The sequence below is a fragment of the Oxyura jamaicensis genome, chromosome 4 (genome assembly GCF_011077185.1).
Source record: "Oxyura jamaicensis isolate SHBP4307 breed ruddy duck chromosome 4, BPBGC_Ojam_1.0, whole genome shotgun sequence".
Taxonomy (NCBI): Eukaryota; Metazoa; Chordata; class Aves; order Anseriformes; family Anatidae; genus Oxyura; species Oxyura jamaicensis.
In genome coordinates this window covers 15207996-15226631 of record NC_048896.1, presented here as the reverse complement: position 1 = coordinate 15226631, position 18636 = coordinate 15207996, and the positions used below count along the sequence as shown (strand labels likewise).

Genomic DNA, 18636 nt, shown 5'->3' with positions numbered 1-18636 from the left:
CCTCTTGTGAGCACCAGTGTTTGTGCATCCAACCAAGCTGATACCCAGTGGAGCTCCTTAGCCCGGGCTCCACGCTGTGCTGCTCTCCACCACTGTGGCAGTGGGCCTTGCTGGAAGGTCCCCTTCCTGTCTGTAAAACGCTGATTTAATTTGATCCAGACCCTGTCTGAGGGTACTTCTCAGACATCCCCTGAAGGTGAGCAAAACAACCCAGTTCGTGCCTGTTCTGTAGCACGGTGTGGCAGTCTGCTTCACAGCTTTTGTAGGGAGTCTTTGCTCTTACTGGAGGAAAAATAAAAAATAAAAAGAGGTTCACAAACCAAAAAAGGTGGCAGGTGCAAAGAGCAGTGGCTGTGTTTCTGTCCCGCCTGACAAAGTGGAAGTGCCGGAGGGAGCTCACTGCCCCCATGGCATGCAGAAGAGAAGTTCAGTGAAGAGCTCTTCACCCGTCTGCTTTATTGCTGCCCACAGCCAGGAGACAAGAAAACAGGAACACACAATTTGGGATGAGAGACCTGAAGTTCCCCATTTTGTCAGCTCCCCTGAGGCACGTCGGAGGACATAAGGGCTGTTCCTCCCCTTCTGTGGGTGAAACTAGAGGTGCCTGTCTTGCAGCTCTGGGCTGTAGGACGATCCCACTGGTTCTGGAGGAGTCCTGGCTTGGATTTCCAGATGACTCCGTATCACTGCCATCTGTCACATGGTGACAGTATTCAGGGTTACTAACTGCTCCTTTGCACTTGATACACGATGAATTTCCCCAGATTTTCTTGTCATTTTGCCTGCAGAAATACACTGAGGAATATCACCGGGAAGTCTTGGGGATTTTTTCCTTCTTCTATTTATTAAATGCATGAGAAAATAATTGCAGAACATTCCTCAAATCAAAACAAGAATGCTTTCTAAAGATGCTTTTTTCCTCCTTTTCAGTTACTCTGAACACGCAGAAGCAAACAATGGATTTTACCCACCAAAGTAAGTTTAAAGTCTATTAGCAGTATAAAATTCACATTTTTTTCTTGATGTTAGAGCGAGGCATCTTCTGACCTGGTTCTGCCCTCACAAACGTGTTCTGGGAGCAGCACTTGCATGCACATAAAAAGGGGAGTGTCCCCAATCCACCAGCTCAAAATGGACGGAGATCTCTCAGCTTCCTTCCTTGTGCTGGCACGACTTGGTTGGATTTGTCTCTGCCCTTCAGGACTGCTGCAAGAAAGTGATGGGACCAAGCAGGAAGAGGCATTGTTTGAGACAAGCATATCTCATGTTTGATATTTCCACGTCTTGCTCCATTCTCCAACTTGCTAAGCTTCCCTTTGTGACCCATGAATCTCCCTCTCTTCCCAGATCCGACCCTGGTGGCAGGGACAGAGCTGCAGGTGCTACAGAGAGCCTGCAGCGTCATTACGAGACCTCTCCCTGCCTGGACGATGCGAAGCATGAACCTGCAGGGTCAGGGCCTGGTGCTGGTGCTCACGGCGCTGCTGCTAGCAGAGGGTAAGTACTGGGGGGACAGTAAGTAATTCATCCAGAGCTGGAAGCAGAATCCAGATTGTGTAACAAAGCAACAGGAGCCAGAAAATCTTAGGTGGCTAAACGCTGGGAACTGCATCGCTCATTCACTGTCACATACCAACTTTGTTTTCACTGAATCAGCCTGGGAGCAGGTACGGCAGCTTTATCACAGCTTTTAGCACTGATCTCAGAAGTACCTCTGTTCCATGTGTTTCTAGAGCATGTTTGCTGCCCTGACAGTGTCTGAGGCACAGAGTCAGGACAGAATTGCTGCTGTTGACACTAAAAACATTAATCTCCCTGAAGCTTCTTTCCTCTCTTATTTTAGTCAGTTATTTTGGACTTGGCCCCAAGCATTGGCTTACCGAATAATTAGGTGAGCAAATGATGTCTTCCAACCTCCCAGCTGAGGGGAGGGGGTTCGCAGGGCTCCTAGTAGGATGGCGTAGGAACATGATCTTGAAGGTCTTTTCCAACCTGAATGATTCTATGATCTGCCCCAAAGACATTTGTGTTGTCCCAGGTGCATGATCCTGTGACAGGCCAAAAAAGTGATGCATCCGGCTAGGGTGTGTGTGAATTGAGGCCAGTAACTGCATTAGTTCCACTAACAGCCTCTATTCTTCTTTATTAGAGATAATGAAAGGATAATGAAAGTAGGTTTTTTTTGTTTGGTTTGTTTGTTTGTTTTTCTGAAGGAAAAGCAGTTCTCTGTGAAACTTACTTTCTATTTTCTGGTCCGATATGGAGTGTGGTGTTGTTTCATACAGTGAATCCCCCCTGAAGCACTTTAACAGCCTTTCACAAGCCATCAGGCCGTTGAATTTCCTCTTTCTTTGTTTTTTATTTTTCTTTTGACAGGTCTAGCTTGCAGTCTAATGTCCCCTCTCCTCCCACTGAGAGAGCCCCTGCACACCTCGAGGACACCGAATATTCATATAAAAGGTTAGAGTGGGGTAAATATTGGTGGGCATGTGAGTGATATTGAGGATTAAGGGAAGAAAAGCATAGAAAGAGGCTTTTTACAGCTCTTGTCCCAGGAGTAAAGCGGACTGTGCTGAGGTTTATAGTACAGCATACAACATGAAACAAGGGCTTTGGGTTGTATCCCTCCTCCATCATCTTCGGTATGAACCAAACACTCCAGCTTTTTCCTGCTTTTGGTGCATGTGTGCTCGGTGGGGTTTAGTCACTACCTTCTCATTTGCTGAGGACGGAGAAATATGAAGTGATGCTGAAGCTGGCAGCAAGGGAGCTGAAGGGTCAGCTGAAATAGGAGCACGCTGAAATGCAGCTGTAGCTTAAGTATGGTCCCTGGGGAGAGACCCTGGTGCAGGACACTGAATGGTATGGCTTGGCAGGAGCCATGCCTTGCGTGTAGATAGAACTCACTAGTGCAATGATTTGTGTGCCGGTTGTTAAAGAAATAATGGGCCTTTCTTTGCTTACCAGATCGGTCCTGAGCTACGAGGAGGGAAGCAGCACGCAAGAAGGCAAATACACGAGTCCCACGGTCCCGGCATACAGCAAGCCTGACTGGAACGAAGTGACGTAAGGATCTGGGGTGCTAACCTCATGTTTGCTAATGTGTTCCTTCTCATTGTTGAAAACTTGGAGGTCCTGATTCCAAAGGAAATATCAAGCCCGAGAACAACAGCATAAGGGCTGTTTGTCCAGGCAGCAATAAACCGCTTCTCTGTGCAATATCCACTGAAGTATCAAATGTCTTACGGTGTTCCCTCGAGGCTCAAACCCTGCAGCAAATGCATTTAACTTTTCCCAGGTCCTTCCCGGTAGGATGTCAGTGTGCATCATCCACTTCTCCTTTGTCTTCTGCAGGGAGAAGCCTAGGGCACAGAGCCCGACGTGAGCTGAGGTGGTTTGACAGCTGTGTGAGGTGCTTAGAGCAGGGCCACAGCATTCTCTGGGAAGTAACGTAACCTGATAACCTGGAGGTCTACTTTTGTGCTAGAAAGCAACATGCTTGTCTAGAGAAAATGCAGTTTAGCTCCTTAAAATACCAGTCCAATTTCAGCCAATGAAAATGTTGCTGCTTGACCCACCCGTTGAATTCCAAGCAGTTAAGCTCGCTGAAGTCAGCGCTTCTTGTGCTGGTTACAGCTTAGCTTCCACCTAAGCCTTGTGACTTTTTCACTTTTCATTGTGCATTGAACTGAGCAGGTGTTTGTCTGATAGCCACGAGTGGGGCTTCTTTTCCTCTTCCAGGTCCTCCCAAGATTTCAAAGAGGGGAACATCCCTAGAGACAGGGAGCTCGAGAAGAGCACACAGACCTCAGATGATCATAAAGCAGAGTTGCTCCAAGAACGGTAAATGCCTGTTAGAACTAGCCCAAAGTATCTCTTCACTTGGTAATTCTACAAGTCTTATTCTGTTCTCTACGTGACTGAGAACACAGAGCTTCTCCTCTGCTTTGCACACAAGTGAGGACTTCGGAACAGCACATGGCAGCAAGCAATCCCACCCATGTTGTTGGGAAACTGGACACTGTGTGTGTGTGTGAAGTCCAAGAGCCAATTTCTGCGCTGACAGCATGTGTCATCAGTCCTTGGGCATGAACTTGGCTCCTCTTGTCCTGCAGTGGCAGGCAGTAGCTTCTGCTGCCCAGAGATCTCGGGAGGCACCATCCAACCATTTATGAATTTATAATTCCCATCAGATTTGGTCCCAGGGCAGTTTGGAATGGCTCTGGCCAAGGAAACAGTGTGTCCTGCTCCGTGCCTTATGGGTTCCTGTCTAGGGAATAGATGTCTGCCCACCCCAGCCTGTTTTTTCTTTACTGTCTTAAGCACAGATTTTTCTTTTAGGTTTTCTGACTCAAACCACCATGCTGAGAAGGGACAAGAACCTCCTGATGTCCACCCAGAGCCTTCCAGGTCGAATGAACATGCTGACCATGACCCGAGTATAACAGTGTAAGGAATTACCCCCTTCCCTCCCCCACCCCCTCACCTTTTTCTTTAGGATAAGAGTTAACTCCTTTTGTGTCTTCCCCCGCATACGCCTTTTGATAAAATCTTCTTCCAGGCCCCCTTTGCATGCCTGATATTAGCACTACTTCTACTGACTGACCTTCTTTCTGTGGTTTTGTATAAAAGCTTGGGAGAAAGCATGCTAATTAGCTGGAGGCATCAAACAACATCCAGCTGGATTACCAGGAGCTGCTGCCTAGACCTTAAATTTGGAAGCAGAGACTGCCTCTGGAGACACGTGCCAATAAGCAGCCAGCCTCTGTGGTAATGCTGGGGCTCATTTCCACACTCACACAGGCAGTGTCAGGTCTCAGGCTGTGCTCTGGTCATCCTGGCACAGCAGTAGGCCAGATAAATGGCCAAACGGAAGGACCTTGTGGATTTTGTATGATTTCTTTGCTTTTGTCTGTATTTTGCCCCTAAATACAAAGGGTTGAGGATCTTGGCTGAACTGTGCTTCCTCATGTATGTGTTAGAGTGAGTAACCCATCTCCAAATCAGCTTGTAAAGCAGACTGGTCTGCTCCCCCAGGTGCGTGCCATGCTCTAGGGACTGCACCAGCAGGAGCATAGACAGTAACAAGGGGTATTGCCCTATGTGCAGGGTGAAGAAGTTGCTTCAAGAAGGCAAGAGAAGTGATAGAATTGCTTATTCTATAAGAAAGTGAACGTGAGAGAACGTGGGGAATTTATTTACTACAGGTAGTTCTGGAGGAGGGGCTGAGAGTGCTGTGTTTGGGGTCGGGAGTCACCAAGCTGGACTTCCTTTGTGAGTGCATGGAGATGCGTAGTGAGTGGTGGGACAGCAGAGCGTGGAGGAGGGAGCTCAGAAAGGGATGCTGGGGAGGAAAAATCTGCAAGGAGAGAGCAATGGTGTTAGTGTCTTCTGTCCTGCTGGGACCTTCCAACAAATGGAGCTATCATGGATGTACTGCAAATACTCCAAATTGTAGCTTTTCATCAAGCAGGGAGGCAAAGGAGCTGTTCTCAGTCCCCAGGGATGTGAGTGTAAGTTAGACTGCTGAAGAAAAAAGACAGAAGACTTTGCCTTTCTCTCCAGTGTATCCCCACACACAGAGTGCCACAGGTAACCTTAGGGAATCCCTTGCCCACTCCATTCCCTCCCCAGTCCATGGCCTTCCTATGGATAAGCCCTCAGGCTTCCCAAGCCCTAGTGCTTCCAGGTGCAGTGAGCTGATCCACCCACCTGAAATACTGTACCTGTCCCTCTGCGTGTCCTTAGCCTGTGTCAGAAGCAAGTAGTGCGACGTAGGTGATTCCTCTCAACCCTCTCACTGTGGGCTAAGCAGAAGCAAACTGCTCTGCATTTGCCACAAGCTGGGACCATGCATGCAGACAACGTTTATGGCTCAGTAAATTGATCTTTAGTCTGAGCTTTTGGACAGATATGTCATCTTCAGGCATTTTCTCAGAACATCCCAACCTGAATGGCATTCTGTAGTTAGTGATCGTTAGTGTTTTGCTAGAAGTAAGAATTTAAGATATCTACCTTTATTATAAAAGAATCAAATTAACTTGATCTTACTTTCATTTGGGTGACTGTACCATTTGTTTTTTGGCTTATCCACTTGGTGAAATTGCAGAGATCAAAGTAACGGTGAAGGGAAGCCCTCAAATAATAACAAGATACAGCGTAAGGGCTGCCTCCTCTTTCATCAGATGTAACATTTCAGGGCTGGATCTTTGAAAGCATGTTGAGCAATAGTTTCTTAGAGTCTAGTTAAATGCAGTTTTGATGCAGGAATCCGTGCTAGTTTTGAGATTTTCTTTGCAGTGTATCAGTATTCGCAGGGAGGTTAGTAAGCACAAACACGCAAGAACAGAAAAAGTGAAAGAACTTCTCCCTAGACTAATGTAGACAAGTCCAAATCCAGGGTTGCTGTGCAATGGGTGCAGAAATGTGTTGGATGTGCTTCTGAGATGGTACCCCCAAGAGGCCAGCTAGCAGTCTGAAATCTAGAACAGAGGTACTGGATAAATCGTGGTTTATTGCTGTTAGGTGAATTAACTGCCATGTTTGGAAAGAGTAGCAGAGAACTGATGTTCATCAGGAGATGCATTTTTCCTTCAGCCTTGTTTTTGAAGTGATCTGTATTTTCTCTCTTCCCTCCCCTCTCCCCCCCCATATGTTTGTGAATTATCTGGCATCTTTCTAGGCATAAAAAAAGTACAGGAATACTGTATACTCTTCTGGAGGCAGGAGATTCTCCAGAGGTTGCTTCTACATCCTACAAGAATTCTGTGCTCAGTGCTACTTTTGCAGAATGTAAGAATCTTCTGTCTCGGCAGGCCCAGCTCCCTGCCGAGAGAAAGCAGCATCACTGCTCCAGAGACCCCGCGTGCAAACGAATCCGACCCATGCTGGGGAAGGTATGCAGCCAGGGAACCAGGCCTGTCCACACTGCTGCCTTGCACACCTTGTGTTCTCCTAGCTCCCTCTTCAAAGGCATTCCAAATGCTTGCTTCTTGGCTAGTGAGAACAGCCAAGAAACCAACAGAATCATGCTGCTATTGCATTTACTCGCCACGGTGGATAGGCACTAAAGCTGCTAACAGGCTTTTTCCTCCCTGACCAGGACCACTCCAGGTTATGAGGAGCAACCCCCTCTCACCACGGATAGTCACCATGAGAGCTCCGGAGCCCGGAGACACAATGACCTTAACCCGATGGCAGCCAGGTACAGTGGGACTATCCCCTCGAGAGCTCATCAACAGCTTTCAAATCCTCATCCTTTGCCATTTCTGCTTCTTGATATAGCCCTGGCTGAAATCCCAGACCTATGTAAATGTCTCCTGGGTACACTAATTAAATGGAAATGACAAGGAGAATGACAAAGGGAATATTAGGCCTAGGATTGCACCTAAATATGCTTGTTCAGATTTAATTTCAGTTATCAAATTAGTTTAGAACACTACTGAATCTCGCAGCCATCCATTATGCTGGGAATTCAGCTCATGCACAGAGGGAATATACAGACCTCTGCCATTCCCCCTAAATTTAAGAACCTATTAACAGCACGTTGTCCCAGGTTTTCCTTATTGCCAGCAGAGAGGGGCATGATACAACCTCTGCAAACTGACTACTTGTGTGAGCTGGTCGTAGCAAATAGGCATTGGCTTTATGGTCAGATTGGCTTTAATTCTTTAGCAGGTCCAACTTCAGCTCGAAAGAGAGCGCTCTCAGCGCGTATGAGACCCAGCATCCCATGCCACTGTACATGGACCGCCAGCCTTTTAACACCAGTGTGCCAGCACCTAGCCACAGGATACCATCCTACGCGGACAGCCAAGTATTCAGCACCAGAAGGTAAGGGTTTGGGGATGAGATGCAGAGAGAGTGACAGCTGCTGGCCCAGGAACTATATTTGAAAGGAACCCCGGTTCAGGTTATGTGATCATTGCATCAAGAAGTGAGACCAGGATTTTGTTCCCAGAGAAAGCAACCAGGCCAGGTCCCACAGCATCTGCAACAAAGCTCCTTTTTGGACCTGAACAGTTGGAGGTGAGATTCTGAAGATCTGGGCTGATAATTGGTCTGCAACACTGGAGAATCCTTGGCAGGCTGTGTTCAGACCACATACGTGGTGCCTGGACACTGACAGATTAGTACAGACCACATCTGCTTTTCCTCTGTAGATGCAGAGATTGAGGAACGATCTGTTTTCTGTTTCTCATGACCCTCAATGACACAAGTGACACGACAAGTTGCACACTTAGAACTACGACAGGTGTCTACGTCCATGCGATCTGAATTTGGCCTTTCAGCCCGTTTAGCATTTCTCAGAGAGCCGGTCTAACAAAGCTCTTGTTTGCGTTTGAGGCATTTGTGGACTAAGACTAGAAAAATGGGGTAGACCTTGGTTGTACTTTGTAGCCAATCATTACCCCCGGCACTGTGTGGTGCTGACACGTCTCTCTGCAGTGCCATAAACACACGCTTCATTCTGCCCTGGGGTTTATATCACAGACCAAGTGCGTGTCTTGCCCAAAGCAGGATTTGTCTCATTTTATGATGAGCTTAGCCTGTCCCTCTTACTCTTTAATGCAGCGTTGATTTGCAGTGCTTTTCAGCATTGTTTAACATTAAGTTATACAGTTGCCTGAAGCTATACTCGGGATCAGAGTGCTAATACACAATATAAACATAATCTGTGCCCCAGAGTGCTTGTAAGAGAAGAATGACCATAAGCTGTAAGCTCATTTTTCCTACTGAAAGAGCCCGAGCTCTGTCTGCATGTTAAAGCCATTCTGATAAATAAGTTCTGTCCTGGAGAAGTAAAAATGTGCAGGTCTGATAGCCAGGCGGGCCAGCTGGTCAGCAGTGCACACTTGCAGGCGGTGTATTTGGAGAGTACCGGGAGGAGAAACAATATTCACAGTGCATCCATTTATGAACTGCTTCAGCTTTATTCTCAGTAGTTAGATTTTGAGTAAGCTTTCCTAGGCTCAGAGCTTTGTGTGCATGCTACAGCTGCAAAACCAGCATGGGGGAAGCAGGAATAGCAAAAGGAGAATACATCATGGCAGAGACTGCTGAGATAAAGTATTAGTTAGCCAACGCGGGGACTCCAGTGGTTCCTGGTACAATGTAATCAGGGCTTTGTGCTTCCTTGCCAGGCCTATCCCGGATTATGAAGGGAGAGTTTATGATGGGAGAAGCAGCCCTAGGAGCAGCAGATATGACAGTGCTCTTGCCAGGGGGCACTGTGAATTTAACCCCACAGCTCCAAGGTAAGGACTCAAAGGGTGGGATCCAGACTTGTTGACCCAAAGAACATCCCCACTGATAGGTTTACTCGGTATCTGGAGAGTCCTGACCCGCTGCTTCTTAATTCCCTGGGTCTAAGCATGCTCAGTGAGTTGCTCTTTGCATGGATGGCTGTGGTGCATGGGTGATTTCAGTGCCAAGCAGGGAGGCATTCATCCAGGATTCTTGCCGCTTGTGAGAATCCCTCACGTGCTCAAGTTCATTGCTTGAGATTGTATCACTTCCTTTCATAGCTACCACTCCCTTCCCAGAGACACCACCGTGTCCATTTCCCCGAGAAGCCACAGGGTGCCGTTCTACATGGACAACTCAAACTATAACAGCACCAGGTAAATGGGCAGTCTCGATGCTTGTGGTGGAAACCTCCGTGATGCTGCTGTGGAAGAGGAGCTAGGAAGTAAAGCCAAGAGCTGAAAGAGAGAAGAATCATTTCCAGGGAGTGCATGTGTGATCTGAAGGCGCAGGACTTCTCTTAAACAGTTCCTAGCAAAAGCTACCTAGCACAGGGTCTGTGATACATCCATCTCTGGTCTCTGGAGATTTTGCCCTGAGGGTGCCAGAACAGATTGAAAGGAGATGGAATGGCTGGTTTCTGGCTATTCTCCTTTAACCAGAAATCAGCCTTGGCAGAGGCTACAGGAAAGAAGAGTGCTAAAATCAAAGAGAGATGTCAAGAGAGAAGAACACTATCTCCAGAAACCAATGATTAAATGACTAAACCGGTCCCAGAACAAGACTGTTGGAAGGGGTAGGAGGGTACCTCTTGTGGAAAGCTTTCTGCAGTCCTTTTTGGTGGTGTCAGTCCATCCAAGTGCCGCCTGACACTGTACAGAGGCACCAGTGTAGGTCTCAGTGTTGGATCTATTAAGGGGGAGTGTCTTGAGGGTGCGAGCAGGAGGCACGAGATCCTTGGATAGCCTACGGCTGGCTTCAGGCAAGACCAGCTTCATCCCTTCCAGGCAGATTAAACAGGTCTTGTTGCTGAGGGGGTAGGCAGAGCTGTTTTCTGAAGATGTTCTTGTAGCCATGATTTTTGCACCTTCCCTGCTCCAGCCGTTGAAATAATTAAGTTGGGGACAGTTATGTTGGACCATGGCCCGTATGTCCCCTTCCCCTCCTCTCCAGCAATATGCCACGGGCTGTTTCTTTGTATAGCTGCTTCCGTTCAGTCTACGTGATTCACTTCTGGTTTGTGCTTATTTGAAGATCTCATTTGATCTGTTCTCCCATGGCCCCATAAATGAATGTTTTCCAAATCGCTTCTACACATAAGAATTACTGATACGTGGCAGGTATAAAAAGAGGAAGGAGCCTCTTTGATCCGCAGTAAAGATGAATTCATCTGAGTGGTTAAGGGTTTTAATTCCTTCCCAAATCACCCTCCTAACGGTAGCTGTAGGTCCTGGCTGCCAGCTTGGATCACATTATGGCTCACGTTTCCAGTGCCCACAGACTTTTCTCTCTCTCGCCAGGCTTCTCTCAATTTCGAGCGAGAGGATGTGCGCTCCGATGGCCACCTTACCCTACAACAGCCCCGTGGCCTCCGGGTACCAGCCTGATGCCAGCTCTGCCGGGTAAGGAGCAAGGGGTGGTCACGGTCCTCCAGCGCTGCAGGTTTTGCAGGCAGCTGTCCTGTTTGGTGGAGATAAGGCAGGCTTTGCTGCATGGCCTCTGGACCGAGGGATGCTTGTCAGTCTTTTCTAGCGAGGAGCACAGTGGTGGGATTTGTAGTTTCCACGCACTCCATCTCAAAGATGGAAACTGCTGCACGGATTTACACAACTGAGGGAGGTGTCTCAAACTGGTGAGAGGGCAGCGTAATTGGCAGCATTTGGGTCCTGGTCTCGCCACAGCCTGCTCATCGCACCTAAGTCGGGATACTCTGGTCTGAAACACAGACACATGGAAAGGGTTTATGCTAAGTTACAAAAAAAAAAAAATAAATCTTTTATTTCCTTAGCTGTGACATGGCTTAGCTTAATCATAGCTTAAAGGCAGCAATGAAAATGAACCATGGAGAAAGAGCCTGATTAGTTCATTTCATGGCTCTGGGAAGAGAGCCGGTGGGCACGGTGTCTCCCCTCGCTCTGTGACAGAGCTCTAGACAGATGGACAGATGGGGGCATGTCATTTCGAAATCAGAATTTTAAAGAGGGAGAAATATGCAAGAAAGGTCATCTCTGCAAGAAAAAGCATCCCACAGACAGACTGGTAGCAATTTATAATGCATGAGAGCTCTGGAGATATTCCAGTGACAAAACAGTCGCTGTAAGTAGCGCTGTGCCAGTCGGGTTTTAATGTTAAAGGACAGAACAACAAGCTCTGTAAATACGTATTGTGTGCATAATCCTGACATGATTTGAAAAAGACTTAGCCCTGCGAAACAGAGGATAACTGGATGAAAGAGTTGTATTATCCATCCCATTCTTTCTAATTAACTTGATTTGTTTTGGTGGGTTAATTAGAGGGGCATATTAGGTGTTATTTAGCAGGAACGCTGGATACTCAGTGTTTATTCGAGAACAACAGCATCTCGCTGTGCCTTTTCACACCCATGTTACGTGTCCAAGTGCACACATGTGGTCCCTTGTGCTGTCTCTCATTAGTCGCAGCCTTTTCTAATGCAAATGCTCCTCATTTTGTTTCTATCTGCTTCTAGAAAAGGCGTCCTCTTTGTGAAGGAGTACGTGAACAGCAGTGAGCTGTCGGCCTCCCCGCGCTATGGCAGGTATGAGGAGTGTCCGGAGACAGCCATGTGCCTGTCTACGTGTGCAAAGCAACAGCGTGCAGCTCTGCTGGCTCACACACCGAGCAAGCTCCCGAGCTGGAACCATTAGCACTGACTCAGCGTGGCACCGTGCCTGAGCTAATTAGCCCTGGAGGGATTATTACGCTGGGTGGGCAAAGAGTTTTGCTAAGGCAGCAGTACGGTTTTGGGGACCTAGAGAGATCTCTCCACAGTGCTGCACGGTGCTGCCTGGTCCCACTGCAGTGACAGGAGGACCTGTGTCCGACAGCCCCTTGGGGAGGGGTTAATCTCCCCTTCTGGATCAGCTGTGAGGTGGGTGATGGGGTCAAAACACTTTGCTGCAGTTCCATGGGCTGCATGTTTGGCACACACAAAAAAGGTTGGAACTGGGGAAGAAATGTGGAGTTTGAGGGTTCTCTCTCAGAAGTCTTTTATGAGTTAGAAAAGGTAGAGAGGTGCCACTCTGAAGCTTAAAATCTTCAGTTCTGCTCACGGGTAACTAAATTAAACTACTTCAGACTGACACCAAGGTGACTGAGAGCAGAATTTGGCCCTAGGTACATCATGCACTGATGTGGCAGCCAGTTAGCACCCAGTTCACTGCCTCCCTGCTGACGTTTATCCTCCCCCGGTGCTGTGCTGGCATTGCTGTGGGGGCTGATGACGGACTCCATAAATCTCTCGCCTTTCCCACAGGTCTGCAAAAGCAGACCTCAGCAGCCAGAGATGAGCACGCTGCTGCACCGCCTAAAAAACCACAGGCAAGCAGAAGGCAGAGGGGGAACGCTCAGCTAGGTGAGGCTGGGGATGTTTCTCGCCTTCTTCTGGCTGGCAAGGAGTAAGTGGGTGGCAGCACGTGGCTGGAAACGCACTGGAGGAGGGATCTTCCTATCTTTTCTACTGGCTTCTCTCTGCTTGTGCCACCTCCCTTGGCTGCAGGCTCAAAGGGGCCTCGTTTCAGGGTACGTGCCCTGGTTTCCCAGCCACGCTGCCCACATCCTGCCTCTCGCTGCGGTGACAGCAGCAGCCAGACACATTTTTCGATGCTGTGACATGGGTGCTCGGGCCACCAGCTCTTGGCTGCCCTTTTGGCCTGCCCTTGGGGATAGCCATTCCGTGCAAACCTCCTGGCAGCTCTGACAGCAGCACCGTGCCTTCTGGCCCACCCGTGATTGTGGTACGTGTATGGAAGCAGGGTCCAGCCACCCCTAGGCAGAATCTGCAGCACGAGTGCAGCAGAAGTGGAAATACCTCTGCTGACAGCCCAGCTCTGTCGGTCACCGTGGCCCTCCTTCCTACTGAAATGTTTTTCAGCTCTCCCTAGGAAGGACTGTCCTCACCAAGGAATGGACAGCTGGGGCATTGCAGTTAGGACTCCAGGTTAATGATTAAGGGTTCCATCTGCAATGCTCTTCCCGTGTATCGCTGTCAAGTGCTGACATTTCCTTCTGTCTCCAGTGGCAGCCTTGTAGATTTGGCTGATTCAGAGAGAGCAGCCTACAGCCACCACAGCTACCTGTCCAGCGCTCCTCCGCAGAGGTAGGACAGTTTGGGACTGCGTGGGGGTTTCAGCAAACTGTTAAACAGGAATAACTTTAAGGTTTTTAGAATATTGGTATGTGAGCGGTGAAATAATAGCATATTAATAGAAGTTTAAATGATCTTCAGAAAATGAAGCAACATTTACTTAGAGCTTTGTTCTGGTCTCTGCATCCCTGGGCTATTCCATGCCCCTCTGTGCTGTCACTTGGCACAAACACGTGTAGAAGCAGGTATCTGGTGCAGAGCAGTGCTGGTGTTAAGAAACTGCTGCTACTGGGACTAAAACTATTGTGGGGACTATATAGATGGGACTAAAAACTATTGTGTTAGAGGCTCCATAGTGCAGGAATTCACTTCTCTGTTCCTTCACAGGCCCAGTGAACCTGTTTGTACTTACTGCAGCCGTGAGATCCGAGACTGCCCTAAGATCATAATAGAGCATCTTAACATCTACTGCCACGAATACTGCTTCAGGGTAAGAAGCCTTTCTGCTGACCGCCTTCTACGTGCTGCTGTGAAATGGGGTGGTGGGAGGAGGAATTCTGCACATTTTGTCCTCAGACTTTGTGTAGAGTATAGAGGCTGTGCTAAATGCTTGCACCCACGTTGGAACAAGAAATGATGCAGTCACAGGTGTTGGTTGTGTCCCCAAAAGTTTTTCATCTACTCAAATGCGTATCAGAACAAGGAGGATTCTTCGCTGTCGTCTGGTAGAATAGCAGCATGGTCTTTCCTCGTGTCCCTGGGGTAGACTTGGTGCTTTGTGGCCTCTGTTCCTCAGCACAGGGCTTGCTGAACCTTGCAAACTTTGCAAAATTTACAGGTGAAGACAGGGGAAATGGTGGGTGTGAGTGGAGGAAGCCTGCAGCGGCAGTCGTCTGTCGTAGGAAAGTTTAGTCTCAAAGGTCTCTACTTTGGCATCTTCACACTTCATAAAAAGGCTCAGATGCTGTTCATTTCTCTGCCCCCTTCGTACTGACATTAACTCGTGGTGCTTTGGTCGCTGTCCAACCACCTTGTTTTCCCTTTGGCAGTGTGGAATTTGCCACAAAGCGATGGGAGATCTTCTGGATAAAATATTCATCCACCGGGACATTGTCCACTGTGACAAGTGCTACGAGAAACTCTTCTAGGTGAGTGCCCCTTTACGGTGTCAGCATAAATGGCTCGATGAGAGAGCTTATGGAGTGTTTAATGAGTGAAGAGCATTTAAGCCTCGTAATTACTGGGTTTTCCTGGGGGTTTTTAGTGGGAAGTAATGACCCTTGTTGCAGAAGTAGCTGGAAACATGCTCCAGCAGGCCCCAGGGATTTCAGAGCCAGAATCTGGGGTCACAACATGACAGACAGGCTGTGTTAGCCTCACTTGGGGGAGGCAAGTGGAAGACTGGCTGGAGCGATGAGAGAAATATCCCTCAGGGGATAAGAGTCCTCTCTGAGAGCAGGTTGTGAGTTCCCCCTCCTGTCCTGGGCTAACCTGCTTTATGTAACGTTCCTTTGAGGTGAGCCCCTCCCAGGAAAACCAAAGAGTTGTACGCTCTGTTGGCAAAGCAACAAGGAATTAGACCGGATATAATTTTGTTTTGTCTGATAACCTGGATGAGGTGGGAGTTGCCACAGTGGCAATCAGAAACCCTGCTGCTGCACTGAGACTATGAAAAGATGTCTCTCTTCCTTCCCCTGCCTTGTGATGGAGAGTTGGGAGGGAAAGAGGCACCTGCCTCTCTGCATACACGGCTGCTTTGTTCATCCCTTGATGTGATGTGACTGGCTGGCTTTTTTCATCCCCTTCCTGCATGTTCGTCTGCTCCACTGACCTCCGTAGTGCAGTGTTTTGTGTGCTGCTCATCTCCCCTGTTCACCTTCTCTTTATTTGCTTGCAGGGTTTTGCAAAGCTGGAGAAGGCAGCCAGTGACAAGTCCTCAGCAGCACATATATGAATACATCTACCAGCTCCTGACTGGCTAAGATAGCAGAATTCCTGCTCCCCCTTCCTGAAGTTATTTTCCCTCTCAGTGCCTCATCACAATGAATGAGTTTAACATCCGCTAGCTTATGCTGTCAGCTGCACGCAAGACAAGTGCCAATGTTAACAAGATAAGGCAGTGTCATCTACAAAAGATAAGTGGGCTGATTTTCCAAAGGTGCTGAGCCCCTCCACCTGTCTTTAACTTCATTAAGATTCCAGAGCACTCCTGTGCTGGAAATCAGGCAGAGCTCTTTAGATCTATGTAAGCTAATTGCAAGAAACCTTTTCTGATTTTTTTTTCTTTCGTTTCTGCAATCAGGCTGCAGCTTAGTGTGTGTCAGCTGGCACAAAGCAAGCAGATCCGAGAACTGTTAAATACTAGATTTGGATTCTTGGGAAGGTTTGAATTTAGCTCCTAGCAAAAGCCTATTTCTGCTTCTTTTACCCCCAAATTCTGCCTAGAAATAGCTTCTGCCTGATTTCCGTTTGCTTTCCATGGGCTTTCAGGAGCACTTGCAGACTCACTTTACTCTAATTGGGTGTCAGCTTTAATTTCCCTTTCCTGCCTACTCCCTAGTGGATTCCTTCAGCAGCATGTGTGTCTGCTGTCTGTTTGGGAAGATAAGCTACCAGGTGAAAGAGTGTTAACTTGGCCTCTGATGGTAGGTGTCCAATGGCCATATAAAACGTGCCAGGGAATCGGTGTCTCAATTGGCTCTCCTGACAAGGAACATTGCTTGACTGAAATCTGAATTTTTCCTCCACCTTGCAAAGGCTTGCTGTGATGCCTCTTTTATTGCTCTAAGTTATTTACATCTCAAATGCTCTCACAAAAATGAACTTCTAGCAGGTGCTGGACATGCTAAATGTCAGAAATGCATAATTTTAGCCTTTAATTCAGATGTTGAGAGGGTAAGAAAGTTGAATATGGAAAGCTGAAAGTCAGCCTCTGTGCCTTTAAATGTACACCACTGAATGTAACTCCATGGAGTTACTGTTTTTTTTTCTTTGAAAGCATTAGGAGTATCTGTAGAGCACACAAATCAGTTCTGTAGTAGCTCTTACATGCCAGCCGGTGATGGCAAAAGCTCTAAAGCAGACTATTGTTAGACAGATAATTCTTTATGCTCTTAGTGATGGAAGTTGGCATGCATGCAAAAGCTTAGCAAGTTACTGTTTTTATGGCACCAGTGCTACATAGCGTTTGGGGTTCTTTTTAGGCCACTGTACCATTTATTTGAATAAAGTGTAGGCATGACCTTAAAAGCACTCCACAAGGGGAACTCCAGTGAAACCAGTAACGGCTCTGCTACTGGCAAGCTTCAGGGCGAGACCATAACGTTGTGTCTGACAGGGACTGGGGCAGCTCTATCCTCAGTGTGTGGTACAACAGGGGCCTCAACAACCCTCCCCAACCCCATTACACAGCGATGGACACACAGGCATGAGATTTTCAGAAATGCCAACTGATTTTGGCTACCGCTGTTTCTCAGTCACCAAGATGTTACAGAGCTGATACTTCCTGAACAGAAGAGGGTCACAAAGGGTCTGATCTCCCCACACAGCTCACTTCCAAAAATCACGGCCTATAATTACAGCTGCCCTTTGAGGAGATGATCTGCAGAAATAACATCTTCACCCACGCTGGAGCTCCTGGTGGGTGCGTGGCCTTCTGGGGAACAGGTTTTGTCCACTGTATGTTTTGCATCCTCTTTTCATTGCTGTAATTCCCTTGTAGCAATTGTGTAACTTCAGCATCCAGCTCTAATAAACATTCACCTCTCAGGTACAGCCTGCTTACTTGTGTCACCATATAACAGAGCTCAGCGTGGTTTTTTCTTTCTCTTTTCTTCTCGGGGGCCTGAGGCCATGACCTGAAGTCACTGCTTTACTGGATGACCTGAAGTCACTGCTTTACTGGAGGGGGAGGCACTGAGGATCACCAGCCCGTGAGGGGCTGGGCTGGGTCTGCCTCAGCAGATTTATGATCTGATAGCCACACACATGCAAAAACGGGCTGCTAGCTGGGCAAAAGGGAGCCTGGGTCCACACGGCACCGTTTGAAGTGTGACGAAAAGCGCTGGGTGAATTTATTTCTGCCGTAGTGGCCGCTCCCAGCGGTACTGCCTCATCCCTCACCCACCTCATGATCCTGGGGGGGGGGGGTTTCCAACCTTAATGATTATATGATTATACGGTCTAGAGGGAGAGAGCTGCCCTCCCCATCACAAAAGCACTGTCACGGATCCCTTCATGGCATCCCCCCCTAAAAAAAATAAAAAAATGCATCAGCCAAACCGAACCACCAGCTTATTCTAAAAATAATAACGCTTATAGGACGTGCCTTGAAGAATCGCCAACCACCCCTCTCCCATCTACCCTCCTGCACAAAAATGAAGTGAAACGAGTTGAAGACACGAATCCGAAAGCGTTTTATTTGTCCGCAAACGCCGCCCCCCCCCCCCCCCCCAGGGGGCCTCCCCCCCCCCGCCCCCGTGGGGACCGCGGCAACCTGAGGGGGGCCGGGGCCGCGCGCGCGCCCCCCGCAGCCCCACGCACGCGCAGAGGGCGGGAAGGCAGCGGGCGCGCGCACGGCGCGAGGGAAGGGGGCGTGGCCGCGGCCCGAATGCGCGCGCGGCCCCCTCCCCTCCCGCCCGGCCCGCGGGGCTCCGACCAACGGTCGCCGCGGAAAGGCGGCGGGACCGGACCGGATCGGGGCGGACCGGAGCGGGACGGGGCGGACCGGACCGGACCGGACCGGACTAAAGCGGAGCGGAGCCTCCCCGCGGGCACCGCCTGAGGTAAAAGGGCGGGAAAATGGGGGGGGGTCGGGGCTGAGGGCCCGGCTCGGCCGCGCCCCGCCGCCCTCACGGGGCTGGGCTCCCCCTGCCCGGCTGCTTCGTGGGGCTCCCCCCCAGCCGCTCGGGGTCCCCCGGGGAGCCCCTTGTGGCCGGGAGGTCTCGTCCGGGGATGGGTGAGGGAGCGCTGGGTGCCCGCCGGCGGCGTGTGGGCTGTGCTGTGCGCTCAGCCCCGCGGCTGGTCCTGCTGGAGCCACGCCGCCGCCCTACCCCTTGGCGTGGCAC

General features: G+C 49.0%; 1 protein-coding gene across 1 annotated transcript in view; it reads left to right on the top strand.

The window, feature by feature from the left end:
• The window catches only part of ZNF185 (zinc finger protein 185 with LIM domain), a 48327-nt gene extending 30935 nt beyond the window's left edge, over positions 1–17392 (top strand). Inside the window, 19 exon segments of the mRNA XM_035325431.1 lie at positions 931–975; positions 1348–1497; positions 2377–2460; positions 2968–3066; positions 3742–3843; positions 4342–4449; positions 5038–5084; positions 5087–5141; positions 6822–6896; positions 7103–7204; positions 7675–7833; positions 9144–9257; positions 9528–9623; positions 10767–10868; positions 11954–12022; positions 13502–13582; positions 13958–14060; positions 14620–14718; positions 15468–17392. Of these exon segments, the coding sequence (XP_035181322.1) occupies positions 931–975; positions 1348–1497; positions 2377–2460; positions 2968–3066; positions 3742–3843; positions 4342–4449; positions 5038–5084; positions 5087–5141; positions 6822–6896; positions 7103–7204; positions 7675–7833; positions 9144–9257; positions 9528–9623; positions 10767–10868; positions 11954–12022; positions 13502–13582; positions 13958–14060; positions 14620–14718 (1690 nt within the window). The 3' untranslated portion in view covers positions 15468–17392.
• The last annotated feature ends 1244 nt before the right edge of the window (positions 17393–18636 follow it).